Source organism: Corapipo altera, unplaced genomic scaffold (genome assembly GCF_003945725.1).
Source record: "Corapipo altera isolate COAL_440 unplaced genomic scaffold, ASM394572v1 45, whole genome shotgun sequence".
Taxonomy (NCBI): domain Eukaryota; kingdom Metazoa; phylum Chordata; class Aves; order Passeriformes; family Pipridae; genus Corapipo; species Corapipo altera.
The window spans coordinates 24,730,523-24,750,189 of NW_020884877.1; the positions used below are offsets into that span (position 1 = coordinate 24,730,523).

Sequence of the window (19,667 nt, forward strand, 5' to 3'; positions counted from 1 at the left end):
ACACAGGGGAAAAAGAATGAGCTAGAATGTTCTCTGTCAGCTACTGGATGTTTAAGTATCAGTGCAGTGAAGTAGTCCTATTTCTTCACTCAGGTGAGCCAGGATGGAAAAGCCTTGCTGGATGTTCTACAGCGTCCCCTGAGCCCTGGGAATTCTGAATCCCTCACTGCTACTGCAAACTACTCTAAGGCTGTTCACCAGGTGTTGGATGTGGTACATGAAGTCCTGCATCACCAACGGCGCCTAGAAAGCATCTGGCAACACAGAAAAGTCCGGCTACATCAAAGGCTGCAGCTCTGTGTGTTCCAGCAGGATGTTCAACAGGTAATATCACTACTAAAAGAGATAAAAAATGACCATTTCTTTTCAGCCCATAAAGACTGGTGATTCATCTAGAGGCTATTCCCATAACCAAGATTTCACAGGCAGCCCTATGTATGCTAAAATCCTAATTCACCTTTCAGTACCTCTCTGTTTCACGTTGGCAATCATCAGTCAGTCCATTGATTATTGATCAGTCCATTCCCCATAAGAAATCTGACATTATTTTCAGTGTTCAGTTTTTCACAAGTGAGCAATTAGCTATAGGTGCTCTACTGTTTCTGAGAAAGTGATGTGTAATAAAAAAAAAGAATTTCAAGTGTAAAAAACCATTGAACTGTGGTGTATTTCACTTTCCTGTGAGGAAACAACACAGACATTTTAGTGGTGGTGTTTAGACGATCTTTAGATGTTCCTGTGCTGTGAGTTTGCTGGCTCCAATGAACTTCACACCCCAATGTTCCGAGCCCATCTCACAGAGGTACAATGTATAGGGTACAGGCTCACCTCTGAGAACTTGGGCTCCAGGTGAATAACTTTTCTCTCCCAGAGGAATCCATATGAATACCAGCACAACAGCATAAGTGACAGTAGGTGTGAGATGCCATGTTTTTAGCTGCCTAATATGCAAGCACAATCAACAGATGTTACAGGGCTCTGCTTATTCAGGATGGTGTGGTTTGTTAATGGGCCCCATTACAGCCCGAAGCAGATGTTGGTGGCAATATGGTACTTGCTTAAATGAAGAGCCTGAATGCTGTAATCATGTTTATGGAGCATTCTAATGTCCCTGGGGTTCTTTATGTCATTACCTTCCTCGAAGTGAAAAATGAGGCGGAGACAGAGCAACAAAATTGTCACAAGCAAAATAGACATGAACCAACAAGGAGAGGGGACAGGCAACTTTTATTCAACATGCAAATCTGGGGTCCTGTTAGTGGCACAATTGGAGTGCACCAGCACAACTGCAGCTGTAGATGTCCTTTGCAAATATGTATGACCATTTCTTTGGCAGTCTTGAAAAGTTTGCCATTATTTCTGCCTGCCTAATTTTTCCTCTAAACCCACAAAAATATTCATGCCGTGTATATATATAAGTAAAACTGGGACTGAATGTAGTGAATGCTTAATTTAAGCAACTTTGCTTTCATTATATGTCAGCAAACATGCTGCATGGTAATGAAATTCATAAGCTATATATTAAATAGGGAATGTACTTGGAATTCAGAATACTTTCAGCAAACTATACAAAGTTAATACAGTTTTAGGGTTACAGTCTCAAAAATCAAGGGTTGTAAATTCTGATGGTTTTGTGATTTTCCTAATTGTGATATATAATGTCAATAAGAATCCATATTATCTTAGATATTCTTCATTCCCTAGAGTGATTTACACTTTTTTTCACTCTTTCCAAACCAAAACTTTCTCTCTTAGATCTTCTGAATTCAGTAGAAGTGTTTATGAGATTCATTCATAAAACCCATTCAGACTTTTACTCTCCACATATACAAGGCAATGAGGCTGTGTCACTGGGTTTCGGAAGGAACAGGTCTTTCGTATGTACGGTGACTTTTGGGGAGAGGAAAAGAAAGAAGCAGTAAGAGTCACTGGAGCACATTGCTTTAGAGAGCAATACTCCGTGTGAGTTCTGTTGGCAGCAGTCTTTCCAAATTTTTCTCTTAATGGGTAGTTATTATCTGGGAAGCAACAACTTAATGACAGACGTTTTTCCATCCTAGCACACACTGGAGGCATCTCTTTGTCCTACTTAGAAAGTAGAGAGGAAGAGATGAATCATTCTGTTCACTAAACATCTGTACTATTCAAGATAAATGCTTTGTAACTCATAAATGAAATTATCAGCTAAATGTGAAATATGAATTGCAGATTCCGTGAGGAGGAGGAAGATATCTGAGGATGTTGATGAGGGCTTTGAAAATAAACACCTGTATATTTGTTGTGCAATTCCTATTATGCTTATTTTGTTAAATGCCCATCAGTTGGCAGATGAAGCTCTCTACCTGTATGTTCTCACTAAAGATATGCAGCATTTATCTGTAATAATTTCTTGACTTGTCAAAATTTAATAACCTTAACTGAGTTCTTCCTGGTTCAAGTCTAAAATGAAAATATGTGGGAGAACAAATCGTGACAGGAGAGCTTAGAGTTTATTAGAATTTGCTGTCTTCTAGACAGGTAATGATACAGTGTAGTTTCTCTAAGGAAGATACTCCCCTTTCCACCCAGCTCAAAATTAAATGTGCTCTCAGAGATGCAGTCTTCCCTGTCAGGATGTCCCGTGGCTCAGCCTCTCCAGCTGTTGGCTAGTGCAGTAAGAATTCTGGTGAAAGGTGATCTCTCTGTCAGAACTTTCACTCCCTCACTTGTTCATCTATACCTTTCTCTTCATGTCACCTGTTCTGTGTCAATCTCGTTTTAAAAGTGGATGTGAATAGGGATAGGTTTTGTTGTTTTGCACATTCTTAATACAGACTCAAATATTATTTTGCATCCTCTCAGTCTGCTATTAGCAGCTTTTAATAGCTATTAATAGCGTTTGAGAAAGACACATCTCCAAGAAGAGATTCTTATGGATCCTGAGAGATCAATAATTCCTCATCTAACTACTCTAGTTAGTCTTGCCAGAGGGATCAAGTATTTGGGCATCAATATCAAGTGTTCACATAGAGGCCTTGCAAAACTAATTAGCTGGATGAAGGCTTTATGTAGGCCAAGTGTGTGCCATTTGGACTGGATTTAAGGGTTAAGATATGTTAAACAGGGCTCATTCATATAATTCCTGGCGTACTCTGCACCATTTGCAAGGCCAGACTACATGCTGTATGTACTAATGGCAGGTCAGAGCTGTGTTCTCAGATAGTTTCACACTGTCAAGGAAATACTTCTGATTCTAGCTGGGTTTTAGTTTGAACTGCACAAAATCTTTACAGTCACAGCACAATTGAAATACATGTTGTGCTGTAGAAAAAAAACAGTGTAAACACTATGGATTGCCAGGTTACATTATTAATGTAAGAAATGTTATGCTATAAAATATCATTAGAAATAACCATTACTTCACACCATCAGACATTTTACAAGACTGTTTACTATTATATCTATGTATTAATACAATGACATCCATTTGCACATGTGAACCAAGGTAAATAATGGAGTGCTAAGGACAATGAGTAATGAATATACAGTGTTTTAAAGAAGGAAAGAAAATAAATGGCGTGAAACTGCATTTGCAGCCTTTACAGGAAGTAGAGCACCATTCACACAAAAGCAATAGCAGTTAAGACAATTTGTGAGCTGTTATGAGGCTCTACACAGGCAGGAACTGACAAAGAACTCTTTTAACACTAAAAGTATTTAGGATCATTATAAAAATGTTGGGTTGCTAAGTGTGTAAAATACTTCATTGCTTCAGTTGCTTTTTAGAAGTTCTTGGGTTTCAGATAGGGAAGAGCTACAGTGTTTGATCCTTTCAGAACACAGCTGTGGGAAGAGGTGATGAGATTCTGTCCTGCAGGGGAGGAAAAAAAATCCCTTTGGCATTCACACTGGTATTTTATAATTGCTGCAGATTCTTCAATTTTTGTTACCTTTTCCCTTTTGCCTCTCTCTGCTCTGGGTCTTCCCCTTCTGCAGACGATTTACCAGCAAAATAACACCATTTCCATTGCTGTTGAGATTTGAAATTGTTCTCATGTAAGCTCAAATTTCCACTGCTTTGCACTGTTAGATTCTGATTTATCCTGCCAGCCTCTGCATGCATCTCTCCATGCATCTAATATGTTCCCTTTGCCCCCATGAACATCAACACTGAAACAGCAAGAGTAGGATAAGGGTTGTACCACAAGCAGATGGTACTATGCAGCCTTAGAAAGAGCTGAAGTAAGTTTATAAGGCTGTTCTGCACCTCATTGCCTCCCCCATCCCATTTGTTTCATATGGGCAAGAATTTCATCTGAATTCTCTACTTTATAAGAAACTCATTCAAGAGAAGTTGTAAAGCCTGAAGCATACCTGTTAAAATAGAAGGAAAATGGAGACCCATTAGATGCATTATTGAAATGGTCTGGGCAAGCCTTGAACTTGGTATTTTAACACACTTTCATGGCAGAATAGTCTAAGTGCTACTCTCATTCTACAGTCCTTATGGCTTCTCACAGAAATTCTCGGTTCTTTCTGTCATTTCCATCCATACATAAAACACTCAGCCTGGCACAGGCAGCCTGTTTCTCCACAGACTCACATAATTGTCTCATAGTCATGGCTGGTGCTACTTTCTTCTTGCTTCACTTTGGTTGTGTTGGCTGCCTGTAAAGGAAAAGCTGAAAAATAGGTGGATGTAGAGGTACTGTGTGTGGGGTTTCTTGGCTATGTACACAGTGTTGAGGTAGCTGTGGTGGCTCTGCATGGCAAAATGGAACAGGCCCATCATGCCAGATGAAGACCAGTGGCAAACAGCAAGATGACACTAACAAACAAGAGAGTAGGGGTACTAAGAGAGCTAGGACTGTTGCCTTACCAGCTGTAGCGCTGTCTGAAATTATCTTGGTTATTGAAAAGATCAGGCTGGACTAGTGTCAGGTTCATCTGATTTCTCTAAATTTGGGGATTTGCCTTCTGTTGGCTTCATGCCCAGATACATTAATGGACATAGTTTTGGTTCCCTTGCGTGGTTATCTGCCTCTGGTGATGGATAAAAAGGCCATGTGGCCATTCTGATAACATTACATTTACCAGCTGCCATTGTTGTGGGAGACTGCAGAGTATTGCAGAGGAAAGGCTGTCTCTCTTCATAACCAAGCACTTTAACTTGTAACGTGTCTGGCTTTTCCTGGCAGAGAAAACAGATCAGGGCATGGTTCCGACATAATTTGTATGGAAAAGTGTCCTGACAATGTCTGTCTGTCTCCATACACTATCTGAGAATGCTGAACACTTCATGTGATACATGTGATCTATGTAGTTCATTTGCAGAAGAATGCTAGGGTACTTGAGGCAGTTCGTGTTTCATTTAGCTCTCACACGAGATTTTAGAGGATTAGGTCTGTACATCCCCCCCCCCACCACCACATGCACATGCATACTCAGTTGTTTTGATCATTTGATCACTTCAAGGCAATGAAGAGTTCTCCACCATTCTGTAGTTTTCCAACCTGTTACAGTTTGTTTCAAAGACAGAAGAAATCAGACTATATATCTGCTTTTATGCTTTGTTTATAATAATACTTGTAAAACAAGAGATTTATACATAAACAATTGCTAAGGAAAAAGAAAAATTAAGTCAGGATTATATTTACTACCAGATGACTTCAGCCACAGCACCCTGCAAAAATACATCACATGCTCTGTGTGCCATCTGAGCAGATTTAGCCTGTAAATAGCTACCCCTGACAGATCACTAATTAAAACATTACAATTCAAAGCATCCTAGAGAATTTTCACAACCCTTTTGGTAAATTGATCAAGTCATGAGATGCACTTAATGTTTGTCATTTATATGTTTACATTTTCAAGGTATTACTGCTGTAAGTTCTCTGAGCTTAGAAGGTATATGTGACCTTACCAACCATGAGTGATAGCGAGTACAGGTTCTAATTATGGTTGTATTGCCCCCAAAAATTAATGAAGAAGGAACTCAGGAATCAATACCAGTAAAACTTCTTGGCAACCTTCTCCCAATGGGATGCAACAGGAGGGAAAGCAACCTTTTGTTATCCATGACCTAGAGATAAATCCCTTTGTTCTCAATAACTTTGTCCTTCCAGCAGTTGGTGAGGCCACAATGTCCTGGTTTGTTATTTGATGTAAATATCTCACCACAAAATTCTGATAGACCATACAACTTTTACCTACAGAGCTCTAAAGGACCAACTTAATAATATGTGCATGTGTTTCCAAACCCAGGTATGTCTCTAACAGCCTCTTATGCTGTTAAATCTTCTCTGCTCTACTATTTATGCAGTAAAGGACGGTACAATAGTAGTAAAAGGGGGTTTTGTTTGTTTGTTTCCATCCAGTCTTCATCACAGACCATGCAATAAAACATTTTGGCAACTGCTTTTTCAGGGCAATTTTCATTCCATTCCTTTTGTTCCTGCCAAAGGAACTGGCACATTTTCAGTCAATGTGAGTGCGAGTCCAGGCAATGAACAGACTTGTGGCCCCACTCATCTTCTAAAGAGGATTAACAAGTAACTAGCTCTGTCTTGAAAGTAAAGTGGTGGTTTATTTGTTCTGATTAGTATCCTGCAGATATTATAAAAGGAATTAATAATGGCATGGCCATGAGTGACTTATTTGCTTATTTTGAACTCTTCAAAGAGGACTGCCATTCCTTAATTTGGACCCTCAGTAGCATGGGATTATGCAGGAGTTTCAGATGATTTCTACTGGCTATAGACATACCTCTAAGCTCTGGTGGCAGCAGAGAGTAGTAGAATAAGAGCACCCTGCACAGCCACACAATCCCTATTTCACAATGACCAGATTGTGTTGGATTTGCTGCACAAGGCAGCCATGCTAGGAAGGAGAATGAGAATGTCGCCCACCTATTTTCTGGTGATTTCATATGGATGTTTCCCTAGTTCCTTTAGCTTGTGAAGACACAGAGCATTTATAGACAGTGCACTCAGGGTTTTCAACACAAACAGGACAGGGTTCTAGGAAAAAGAACACAACGGAAAGCAACTTGCCATTAACTCTGGCTTAGAAATCTGCCCTTCAAAAGGCCAGAGCAGAGCTTCCTGACTGAGAGTGCAGATACTTGGCACATTGATACTTGAGCATGTTCAGACAGTGGCTGTTGGTACAGAGGCAGGCTCTGTGTTTCTGTCCAGGCAGTCACATTTGCACTCTGTAACCAGTGATCAGTGCATGGTGTAAGAACACCTGGCATGTCTTAGGCTATCAGGTTAAGAAGTAAATTGCTTTAAATACTTTGAACTCACATGAGAGAGAGAGGAAGCTCTGTTCTAAACTTCTGACAGTGCTCTTAAATTTAGACCAGTATTATCCTGTATTTTTTTGTGCCAAAATTCATCACAAAGAACTATAGTTTTAACTTTTCATTTAATGATATTTCTGGAAATGATAATGATATCATTCTGGAAATTCCTTAAAGGTTGCTGGTTAACAGTACACTATCCTCTTCATAATTTGATTTAAAGTGTAACTTCAAATTATCTGGAAACAACCTTTCTCTCTTTCTTCCTCTATATGGTTATTAAGTCAAGAAGACAATTGTTCTTTGTGCTTTTAAAGAGTCACTGATGAAAAAATAATAATGATCACTTTTTAATTTATACACAGAGCAGTAGTGCAAGGGATGTCAAACTTCAGGGGCCAGATTCAGTTACCAACTGAAGTTTACTTAACACTGATGTATGAGCAGTGCGAGAACACTTTGATGAGCTTCACAGCTGTCTTGGGAGATAGGATCTGTAGAAATCTGAACCAACCAGCTTGATCTCTGAACCTATTGAAGTGAGAAGAGGAACTGAAAAATAAAATTCCTTTGTCTGTCAAAAAGAGGTTTTCTTCTTCAGAGCACTGTCTGTCTTTCAAGACCTACTACTTTCAGGTGGTCTGTTTTGCTACTTCTTGAACTGCAAATATTTGGATTCTAACTGAGAGCTTACGCTAAGAAGACCTTGTGGAAACCCTCTGAAATCTTACTGATTGACTCACTGAAGTTTTGGATCTGTCTTTTAGTGGATGAAGAGGAAACAACTCACAGTATAAAGAAATGGAGAAGGTAATATAAAGATGCACTTAGTTCTCTGTAGGTAGATGTAACTATCCATGCTCTGTATTTATCCTGCCTGTCTTTAGGATCGTAACTGAATCATCCAAGTCAGGAGCCCAATGCGTGGTCTCCTTTTATAGTCAACAGAGAGACACTGGCATCTTCAGAGAATGACTCATTCTAAGATCTGAATTGTACCCTGGATACTTCCTTCTCTTATTCTTGACTGTCAGGGAAATAATGATAAGGTAGGATCTTCAGACAAGACCTTCAGTTCACTACCTAATGGTGGGTGAGATGTATTAGGATGCAAGAGCCCAAAGCCTGTGTAGTGTGAAGCACCTCTAACCATTCTGCCAGATATTCAGTGTCTCCTGATACAGGATTGGCTCTGCAGAAAACTGCAGGGAAGTCAGTCCTAAAGGAACTGCTAAAATTTGCTGGTACACTTAATCAGAATTTGTAGTCATTATGTATCATGTCCTTGTTGTCTATTTCTGTCCCAGGATTGTTTGCATGTCAGTATCATGTGTAGTTTATTGTTCCTGAAAGGCATCCTTGGCTCTTATTGTGGTGGCAAAGGAGGAGAAAGAATTAGGCTTGTCTGTTACTGATTAGCCCTACAAAAATAGGAGGGTTGCAGTGGTGAAGAAAAGAAATAAAATAGAGTTTTCTCCAGAAATATGTATATTTTTTGAAAACAACTGCTAGAATGAGTAATTGTCACTAAAGACATGGAGAAAAATAAGATCTTTGAATAGATGTAGACTGGAATTCCAGAAAACTTTCTCCCCTGTAACTTTAAGAAGCAATAATAACAGTAGTTCTTCTTTCTTATTAAGGTTTCTTTCATTTCAGGATTATGGGTTTTCTAAAAGGCTGATGTTGAACAACTTGCCAAAGGTCACTGAAAGCTTCATGACTAGAACTTTTCATCTCAGGATGTCTGATTAAGAAATCCCTAAGAAATCTAAACTCTCAAAATCATTGCTATTCCAGTTTTACCCCTTATGGAAATGTCTTATAGGATTTATTGGGACTATCTAAAAATGAAATAAGGGTCTGTTATGCTAAGAAATAAATATGCTATTTTAGGCATTGGTTTAGGAGTCCAAAATAGTCATTCTTTTCTACTCCATTTGTTTCCCTTGATCTTTCCTTTCAATTAGCTCCTGATACGGCCTCCCAGCTTTTTTGTGGCCTTCCCTGTCACTCAGAGTGATCAATCCTCTTTCATATTGCTTTTGACTGATGGCCAGCAAAAGGTATTTTCATTGACGTGAGAAAAAGCCTTGCCAGACAACAAAGAGGGTAATGATAGCTAGTTCCCAAAGTATAACTATAACAATTTCACTGTGTTTTCCTCCACAGAGCAGCTGCTCAGCCAGCTGGTTACTTTCCCCCCCGGTAATGAATTACACTCATGATTTGAGATTATTATGTCTTGCTGGGTAGCAAGAGCCAATTTAGGTTGAGCTGATCTGGCACCATTACCTGTTTCTCCTAGCTGCTCCTCTCCCTGCTAGTCATTCCCGCTAGTTCTCACTCCTCCTTCTGGCAGCTCTACCTTACTCCGTGCCACAGACTCCTTACGCTATCCGTGCTCCGCAGGGCTGTGCCCTCCAGCAGCTCCTTGCTCTGTTAGCGTGTCCTGTTGACTGTGCCTGCTTTCTGTAGCTGCCTTACCAAATCGACTGAACAGTTCTGGTATTTCTGTCCTTGGAAGAGAGGCTGTGCACTATTTTGGACTACACAGAGTGTTTTAGCTCACAGGAGACTTTTAGGCGACTTCTTTTGTTTCATATTCTTCATAGGGAACTCCTACTTACAAAACTTCTTGCTTGTTTTTAAAAGCTGTAACCTGGATCGTAGTTCTGGAAGCTATTGCCTGGGCTGGGGTAACCCTTCAGGCACATTTAGACAGAACTGGTTGGCTCAAACCCCTGTATTCTGTTACAGCTATAAACTTCTTTTATGTTATGCTACGGTTCCCTTTTAACAGAAATGTCTTTCAAATGTGAAAACACACAAACCAAACATATTTCAGGCCTGTCCGTTGGTCTTTCACCTTTGTACTCCCTTTGTTTTGATAGCTCTTGACTTGTTTCTTTCCTGCCTTTTGAATTTTTTCAGATGGAACGTGTGTTGAGGGATAGAGAATTTTTTTTTTTTTTGGCTTCAGCAACATATAAAACTTTCTGACCTTGAGACAATTCCCTTCCCAAATAAGGAGGAAAAGTTGTGGGGGAGGGAAATCACAAAATGAAACTTTTTTTCTACTATTAGTTTCCCTTTCTCTCCAACAAAAACTACTAACTTTACACAATCAAAACACCTTTTGGATATTGTTACTGCTTGCTTACCTCCACAGGATTTCAAAGTGCACAAGGTGTCAGGAAACAAGAAAAGAAGGAAGTTCAGGACGATGGGATGCCATATCCTGAGAGCCACTGAGCTAGGAGAAAAACAAGAAAGAAAGAAGTTTTTCACAGAAAACTTCAGTTTGGAGAAAACTGAGCTTTTCTTTAAAAAGGTGGTCTTAGAGAAAGTCCCCAAACATTTCTGCCCTTTGTTCTGCCTGTGACTCTCACTAGAGTCATTTAGGTGGCTCCTCTTTTCTCTTGAACAGCTCAAGGTTGCTTCTTTCTGAAGGGGTTTTTCATAAGCCTGATCCTGCTTGCACATATATTCTAGTTTATTATCGCATTACTAATCTGCCACAGGACTCAGGGGTCACTATCAATTCATTTGCCTCCTACAAACAGCTCCTCACTGCTGTTATCCATGGCCTCCTTTGGTGAATCTTTCACCCTTTGAAACCTTCACAGGATCCTTTTCTGCTGTGACATATAGAAGAATCAGCCATAGATTACACAATGATGCAAATATCCTGGGCTTTTTATCTCAGCTCTGCTGTGTCCTGCATCCCCAATGCCTGGCTCAGCATGGGGTCTGTGTGCTACACACAGAGTTTCTTGAACACCACAGTAACTCAGCCCTTTCCCCACTTACTTGCAGTACTGAACTGTGACTTCTTTGCCCTGGACATCCTGTGTCAAGCTGGTTTGCCTGAGCAGGGATTGACAGACAGGGAGCATAAGCAGAGGACATACTGCAGTAGCTTTACAGCAGGACAAAAGCTGTGGTGCAGGCTTGAATCCCTGGGCAGGACCAGTGTCAGGGGAGCGCTGCCAGCAGGTCAGACACAGCCTTGCACTGCATTCCTTTCTCCCTCCACACAGCCTGACACACATAAACTGGGAGATAAAATGTTTGGGACATCTGGCTATTTATTTAAAAGACAAGAGATCCTAGAAAACTCCCTGATGAAGAATATCCACTCCTTTTATCCTTGTTCTCCTTCTCCTTTCCCACATGGTTTGCGCTCTTGTATTTTGCCTCTAGTCTCTAATTAGGTCAGAGCCCTATGGAGAAAGGTTATGTTTTCCTAGCTGTTGGCATGATGCTCAGCCCCAAAGGGCTCTGTTCCTGGCAGGGCTGTTTAAGACTTCTGCAGTGCGGTGCCATCCTGGTGAGTTTTTCTGTAATGCTACGAGACTCTGTACCAAGACCCGTTTGTCCCAGTTGGGATTTGTTCTCTTACTAAACCTGCCTCTGCTGTGTGCTGTGATTTGTAAGCCTTGTTAAACCAGGATGATTAAATCATCTGGTCCCAGTAGTAACCCAAAGCAGTGCTTTATTTAATATCTTGGTCAGTCAGCAGTTTCCTCTGCGGTGAAGGAAACAACTCAAGCACAGTGAGGAGTGCCTGTGTAGGGCCTGGAGCATTGTGCTTGCATTAAAGACTACCCTGTTGTAAAGCTCATCCTTCCTTTATCAGTCCTTTCTAATTGCTACTTACCTTTAAATATCTTGTTTAAACTAGTAACAATTTAGGTGGGTTTATACTATCAAAATGTGCATTTAGTGACAGAAGTAATGATATCGTTATCTTAGTCTGACATTTATCTATCAGTGGATTTCTTTCTTTGTTTTACAAACTGAGGCACTGCAAGGGACCATAAAGCAAATCAGGGTTCGAACTGTGAAGAACACTTGTGTTTTTTTCTGAGTCTTTATCCACTTTCTATTAGTTTTGTTTTGCTTCTTCTCTTGAAGACCATAGCCACATCTGTCATTGGCAGAGTTAAAATCAGTAGTTCTACTTACATATTTGAGGATAACGTACTTTTCTAAAGAGCTCATGTAGCTCTTCTTTTCCCTCCTGTGTGTCTGCTGTATTTCAAGGGGTCCTTTAACATTTTTGGACACTCCCACTGAGAAAAAACCCGAAGCAAACAAATGCAAGGAAAATACTTCACAAGCCACAAAGGGTCACACTTTAAAATGCACAAATTTCTCTATAGGATCAGAAAGCTTTTCCTCACAAACGTGAAAATCAACATTGTGATGCTGTGTTCACAAACATGAAAATTAGCTGTGATCATAGATGTCATTAGTAACAACTTGGAGGTCAAGACCTTAGAAATCTAAATCAGCTGGGTCCTGAGTGTGTCTCTACTTACTATCAGAGTGCAAATACTGTTTTTCTGTCAGTGTGGTGCCAGGGAAGCAAAGCAGTTACTAAAGGTAGGAAGAAACACAAGGTGCTAAATAACTATTTGAAGAATTAATAAAATCCCTAGTACAGATGGTCACAGCAGAATCTGAGCATTAACTCAACATACAAGAGGTTTCTAATAATTAGGATATTGTTTTATCTGCTGATACTGAAAAGCTGTAGAGATCCCCCACATAAGTGCACATGAGGAGGGAACTGGGCCAGACACTGAGCATGCTCAGATATTTCTATTCCTGGGAACTTCAAAGCCTAAAGTGGTGGAAGCAATCATAAAGGAAAATGAAATGGAGGCTTGCTTAAGTAAAAAAATCAAGAGCTTTGCAGTTTGCCTTTTCTTCAATGCTTACTCTGCCTGGGACAGTGTTCTTCCCATCCTCTTAAGCTATGAGAGACCTGGGATATTCTTTCAAAAAACACTGATTAAGACCAAGCAAACAGCCCAGATGGGGAGACCCAGACCTTAGACTAGATATGGCCCCATCTCTGCCTGACGTGGCAGTTGCGCCCTGTAAAACTGATCTGAAAGGACAAACATGGGACAAGAAAGGGAGACCTGGGCAAAATGTATTAGCCTCAGAAGGAGAAAAATCACTGTTCTAACTAGTGCTATGGACAGCAGCAACCAAAACCTTCTACACGCCCTAGGTAAGAAAATACTTCTGAATATTATTGTTGCTAAGAGACTGACGGCTTTGATGAGTTGTACTACTAGGTGATCACACTGCAGCTAAGTGCCAGGTGTGATTCCTGAGAGCTGGAGAAAAGACTCACAAAGAGCAACACCAGCAGCATAACTGCAAAAGAAATACTCTACCTGCCAGCATCAAGAAGCTTCATGCAGAGTGCAGCAGCATCTTTCTGTGCTGATGCAGAGCACACTTTCTGTGTCTTGTACAGAAGGAGCATGCACAAATGTGGTTATTTATAGCTTCTCCACCCACACTCAACTTTGAAATTTGCTCCAAAAGAAGTTCAGCATTTAAGGAATAAAACAAGGTTTTTAACCTGAAGATATTTTCTTTTCTTTTGATTTCCTTTAAAACAATATTCTGGGAACATTAGTAGCAATCCAGGCATTAAGGAAGAAACATTAGTTCTTCATTTGTCTGTCTATTGTTCTCTTACTTGGAATGTTTTTAGAGGGGCAGTTGCCAAATTTTGTGAAGTAAAATATTTAATCAAGAAAATGAAAGATAAGTGGGATACATTTGATAAACGTGAACTGTGCCAAAGGAAAGCAATGTTAAGTTGAAAGAAGTTCTTTCTCAGGGTAGGAGAGGCATGTGTATATTCCCACTCTCTTTTGGGGAGCTTGCATCCTAGAGGCTGGGGCTGTGTGACCTCAGCCAGTTTCCAGAGGAAATGGACAAGTACTGCTGTGACAATGCCCAGCCTACACCCAGCCAGCTCTGCCAGAGCCCTGAATGGAACGCGTTGTTTCCAAGAGAGACATAACTAAATCCTACATCTCACTAATTACTAGAGCTGGGAACAGCTCTTCTTTACATGAAGGTGGATGGGACTTCAACACACTGTACTCTCACTATTCTCCAAATGTGAATCAGTTTCAAACCATCATAATATGTTTATAGATGTAAAGAACTGTACAAGTACAAAACAGCCATCTGCAGAAGGCAGACACAGGGTTATTTTTGCCATATAAGCCTGTGAAAAGGTAATGAGTTAAGGTGGAGTGGGAGGCAGTGGGTACCTCATCATGGCATGAAGAGAGTAGCTGTGGTGTTCATGGGAGGGTGGCATATCTGGGAGCAGACAGGTAATTCTGACTATTGTCCAGGTTTGTAGGTCTACAATAATGTGAAAGTTCTCAGAGGTGGGTGGGGAATGGAAGAGCACTGCTACAGCAGGTCACCATCGACTTTTGATCCTCTGCTAGAAAAGTTGAGAACAGTCTCATTGGTGCATGGGCCATTGATATGGAAGATATTTAGGATGTCTTCACTTAGTCATACTCTGGAGCTCTTTCATAACTATTTGGCATACTTTTGCAACAGAAGCTTCTAGGAAGGGGGTGCCTGGGGGAATTGTTATTCTGTAGAGATTTCCACTGCAGAAGCTGTTGATGAACAAGGATCCTGCTGCAGGCACTGTCTTGTCTGGATAAACTCCTACAGTCCTGTTTCCAGATGGGCTTGTAGGATATCTGTAGGTGATAGAAGCAGTGAGAAGTGTGAATAAGACTATATGCATTTATTTTTGCATATTTAGGACACTCTTCTGGACCCACTTGTCTCAGTAGTTGTATAATTTACTCAGATGTGTTGTTCACTAATATCAGCTGTGCTTTACAAGGCTGCCCCCACTGCAAAGAACACAATGTGGATGTTCTGCTTTTGACAGACTAGTGGGGTTTTTAACTACAGAGGTTAGATTTTTGTTGTTAAAATGCGAAATTATGCAGAGGTGAAACTTTCACATAATGTCCAGAAAGCTCATAAAAACACCTACAATCTGACCTCATGGGGACTTCTTTATTTGGTTGAATGTAGACAAAGGAATAAAGGAAGGTTTTTTAAATGTTTTAATTGGCTCTGTATTTAATTCCCCTCATTAATTTAGTTGCAGTATGCAGCAAAATACTGATAGGTCTGTAAGGTTGTTTTTCCCTCCCAGGGTAAATGGGACTGCATGTTTTTTCTTTTGAAAAGACCTCCTTAATTATGTGGTGGTATTTGGAATAGCTACAATTAGAGAGCAAAAGCAGGGAGTGATTAAAAAATCATACTTAATAGCAGCTGCATTAGTTCCCTGACTTTTGAAAGAGACCCAGGCACAACTGAGTACATACATACCACACGGAGGAGTTGTGGTGAAAAGGAAAGGCAAAAATGATGCTCAAAAATTTTTGACTGACTTCAGGGAACATTATCTGTTGTAATGTTTTAAGAGAGATCTTCCTTGAGAAAGGATTGAAGAGGCATCAAAGCTCATCCTTCTTGTCCAGTCTTCGAACTATGTTAATGAGTGTAGCTCTGTTCACTCAATTCCACCTTAAAACAAACAAACAAACAAACACACCCAATAAAAACCCTGAAACCTCAGATTGCTTGAGTGGTGATAATGGGATATACCACCTCTCAAACCAGTTTGAAAGAAGTGACTTATTACTTAATGTCTGAGATGAATTAAATGCAGAAGAACTTGGTAGGGTGTCTATATTATTTTCTGAAGATGAATTAGTCATTACCACATGGACAGATTGAGCTATGTTATTTCAAGATTTATAGGTATATGGTCAGCAATTAGGCAATTATACCTCAGAGGTGTAGGAGCAGCTTACACCTGATTTTAAAGCCCTGCCTTTCAATGGATTGCCTGTTCACTTTTGCACAGCTGCCATGATGTTGCTTACTATTTATAATATTTCAGTGTGTTCTTGCATTGGAAAAAGTTCCTAGAATTCCCAACCAAATTTGGAGCTACGTATTACCAGAGGCTGAAAAAGCTTCAAGGCAGCTTTCACTCCAAGCACTTCCTCTTTCAGCCTTGATTATTTCATCTGTAAATGTGGGTAATGTCATTTCAGAAACGCGAATGGAGGCAGGGATGTTGAGTCATTTGCTGAACTGCAGTGCTGAGTATTGAACCAAATCACTCCAATTCCAGTCTGCTTTAGATATGAAATCCTTGTTGCTTTTTTGCTTATTTCTTAAAACTCTAGCGGGAGTTGATGTGTTTAACCAAAGAGAATGAACACAGTAAGGCACAGTTCCCTCCTGCCACTGCTGAACTGCATCAGCAGGGCTGTATCTGCATGGGGAGTGCACTTACCTGCATTAACCTGTGCAGCCTGGGACATGCTGTCATATGAACTACATATATTCAGAAGGAAAATAGAATATGGTGTGTGTCCAGGGACTCAGGTTCTGCTGGATGCATGAGTAGTTCCTGCCTTTTAACTTGACAAATATGGTGTCTTTGATCCGCATTTGCCAAAGTCAGTTGAAACTTTGCAGTGGCTTTTGGTGAGAATAAGATCTGAGTTACAGACTCATATATAGATGCCTCTGAAAATAAAAATAATTTCATGGGAGCCAAAGATGATGTTTCTGGTTTAAACATGAGGTGTGATCCCCATCTTTAAAAAATCTGTCAAAAATACTTTACTGTGCCACCAACATAAATTTATAATGAAGTAAGAAGAGAAAAAGGGAGCTCAGTTTTTATTATGAGGTAAAAAACCACAAATGAGAATGGCTGAATTTTGTTTTGGGTTCTATTATAAACCATTAATAATAGCAGGAAAAGCCAGAGGATAAGTTCCTTTGTATTTTGGTGTATTTTTCTCAGCTAGACCTTTAGTTGACATTACCCTGCTGTGACAGGGCCAGGGATAGGAGGGAAAAGGAATCTATTTTCAGCAATGATTTGGAATACAAAAAGAAACTGATTTAAATCAGACTTTGTAGGCATTTTATTCATTACAGGGGATTAGGTCTTATTAAGTCTCTTTCAGTTGTTGTGGGTTTGGGGGGATTTTTCATTTTGTTTTTCTTCCAATTCCCTGTGTTAGTTCTGTCTTCCTTGGTGCTGTTGCTGACACCAAGTTCTCCCAGAGGGCCTGGTAGAAGGCATGGGATTGGGCTGGCCATTCCAGCCTGTACAGAGCAACATTGTCCAGGAGATGGAATTGCAATGGATAGAAGCTGACAATACCACCCTGGCTACTGCCTCCACTCAGATTCAGTGGTCTCCCTGGCAAATGTGCAAATTATCAATTAGAAGCCCTTTTACCTCCTGATAAGGGAATGGTTCATGGGTATCCTGAGAGCACATCTACTTTGAACTGCATTGCTCATAAATGCACGTATGATGTGTAGCTTCTCGTTCTTCTACTGGAAGAAAATGAAGTATCTTCAGCTAAGAGATTCTCTGTCTTGTATTTTCAGAATCTAGTACAGTCAGGAAGTCTTACTTACTAGGCTTGTACAATCTTGAAGGGCTTTGACAGAAAAGATTGGATTTTGTTGCTGTGCAGTGTAACAAAATATTTACATTAAGCTTTGGACGTAAAGTATGATCTGAAACACAAACCTTTTAACTACACTTCCTGGTTACAAAAAGCAGGCTTGGCAAAAGCAGAGCTTTTGGAATAGGAGGTTTCAGACATGCAAGGCCTTGGAGTTACTGGGCATTCATAATAGTAGCTACAGAGAAGGTTAAGATAAGGTTTGATTTTTGTGAGTGGAAATAGTGATGAGACTATAAACCCACAAGTTTTGGAGTGCCATATGAATTCCTGGTATCACACCAGAATTTAGTTATCCCATTGTGTCTCAAGAGCAAGCAATAAAGTGCTCATGGTGGCAGCTTGATACTGCTTGGCTTCCTTTCACTGACATAAGCCTTGCAGATTTTAGAGGCTCTATTCATGTGTTTGAAGTTAGGCAATGCTTATGCACCTATTCGAAATGACACCTCATTTAAAGCTGAATAAATTGGATGGAATTGCTCTGGAATGTATTACAACTCTCTTACCAAAGAGTTAAACTAACCCCTTTGAGCTATGCCAGGTTTGTGCTGTTTTGAGATCAAGATCTGACTCTTTACTGCTTAAAGTGTAAAATGTTATAACTTATTTTCAGTTTTCAGAGTAACCTAGTTGTAAGAGTCACTATGGCAAAACAGGGGGTCTTAGGGTAACAAAGATTAATGATTCCCATGGCTGAGGCACTTCAGTGGGTCATCTCACTCAGGAAATGGAGCTGTTCAACACGGGCCTGGGTCAAATGCAGACGTTGGGGTGCTCTGTCACTGCTAACACAACAAACTGCATCTTAATCACCAGCTTACACTTCTCATCTCCTCCTGTAGGACGAGGGCAGGGGTCAGTGACTGGTGTATTTGAGCAAGCCTCAGTGTTCAGGCTGCCCAGTGAAGTGGTGGAGTCACCATCCCTGGAGATATTTAAAAGATGTGTAGATGTCTTAGGAATGTGGTTTAATGCTGAGTTAGTGGTTGGAGTCAATGATCCTAAAGTTTCTTTCCAACCTTAATGATTCTGTGATTCCTATTGAAGTTATTCTCATTTCGTCTTCATTCATTTATTCTAAAAGATATACAGTTTAAAAGATGTGAAAATGCAGAAATCTTTCAACTAACTTCAACAACAGATATAGTTCCTTAGAGTAATGGATTTACTACTTCTTTCAAATTTTGTATTCATGTAAAATGGGTGCATATCATGAGGACTTGCTTAGAAAGAATTGTTTCCCAAAGAGGTTTTAATTTAAATCAGATAAACATATGAAATGTTTCTTATTTTTCACGTTTACTGATTAGGAAAGATACTTACAGAAAGACTTCATTTTCACAGAGCTATGTTGAAAAGTCTGCCCTTTAAAAATAGTGCCCCATTGCTTTTTTTTTTAATTTAAAAATCAAATTAACTTTTTTAAAGTTATTAAAAGACTTGACCTTAACTGCACTAATGCAATCATCTTGCCAGATTTCCATCATACAAATTAGCCTAGAGGAAGAGCAATTATCATTCCAGAACTTTGCTTAATTATTGCCTGATTGCCTCTTCAACCTTTTCCCTTTAAAACCAGTCTTCCATTTCTTTCTTCCCATGTTTTCCTGTGTTATCCCATACAATCACCATTCCCTGTAAATGGACTGACAAGAAGGTTTTTCCCTGACCTCACCTGGGCCATATTTATTTTGCCATCTTAGGTGTGCCATAGGTCTCAGACTTCCTGTAGGCAGAATTTCAATTGTCAGCAAAAAGGAGTGTGGAGAGGGCTCTGGAACTGTTTCTCTTTGAAGCACCTGCCTCTCAGTGCTGTGCTCAGATGAAGCCTGTCTGAATTGCCACTATTATTATTTCTGCAGTTACACAGATCGTTCTAAAGGGACAGTTATGGCTATTCTTCCTCCAGGTAGCATTTTGAATCTCATGGTCATCCAGCCATACAATGACTGTAATAGCCAGCACACTCAGCCTGCTGTAACTGTACTGAGATTTATTTAATTTTCTTG

General features: G+C 40.0%; 1 protein-coding gene across 2 annotated transcripts in view; it reads left to right on the plus strand.

Annotated features, from left to right (window-relative positions):
- Nucleotides 1-19,667, plus strand: part of KALRN (kalirin RhoGEF kinase) — a 504,478-nt gene that overhangs the window by 247,453 nt on the left and 237,358 nt on the right. For both annotated transcript variants that reach the window (XM_027637175.1, XM_027637176.1), the window contains exon 10: nucleotides 94-324. In XM_027637175.1, the coding sequence (XP_027492976.1) occupies nucleotides 94-324 (231 nt within the window). The remainder of the gene's footprint in view (nucleotides 1-93; nucleotides 325-19,667) is intronic.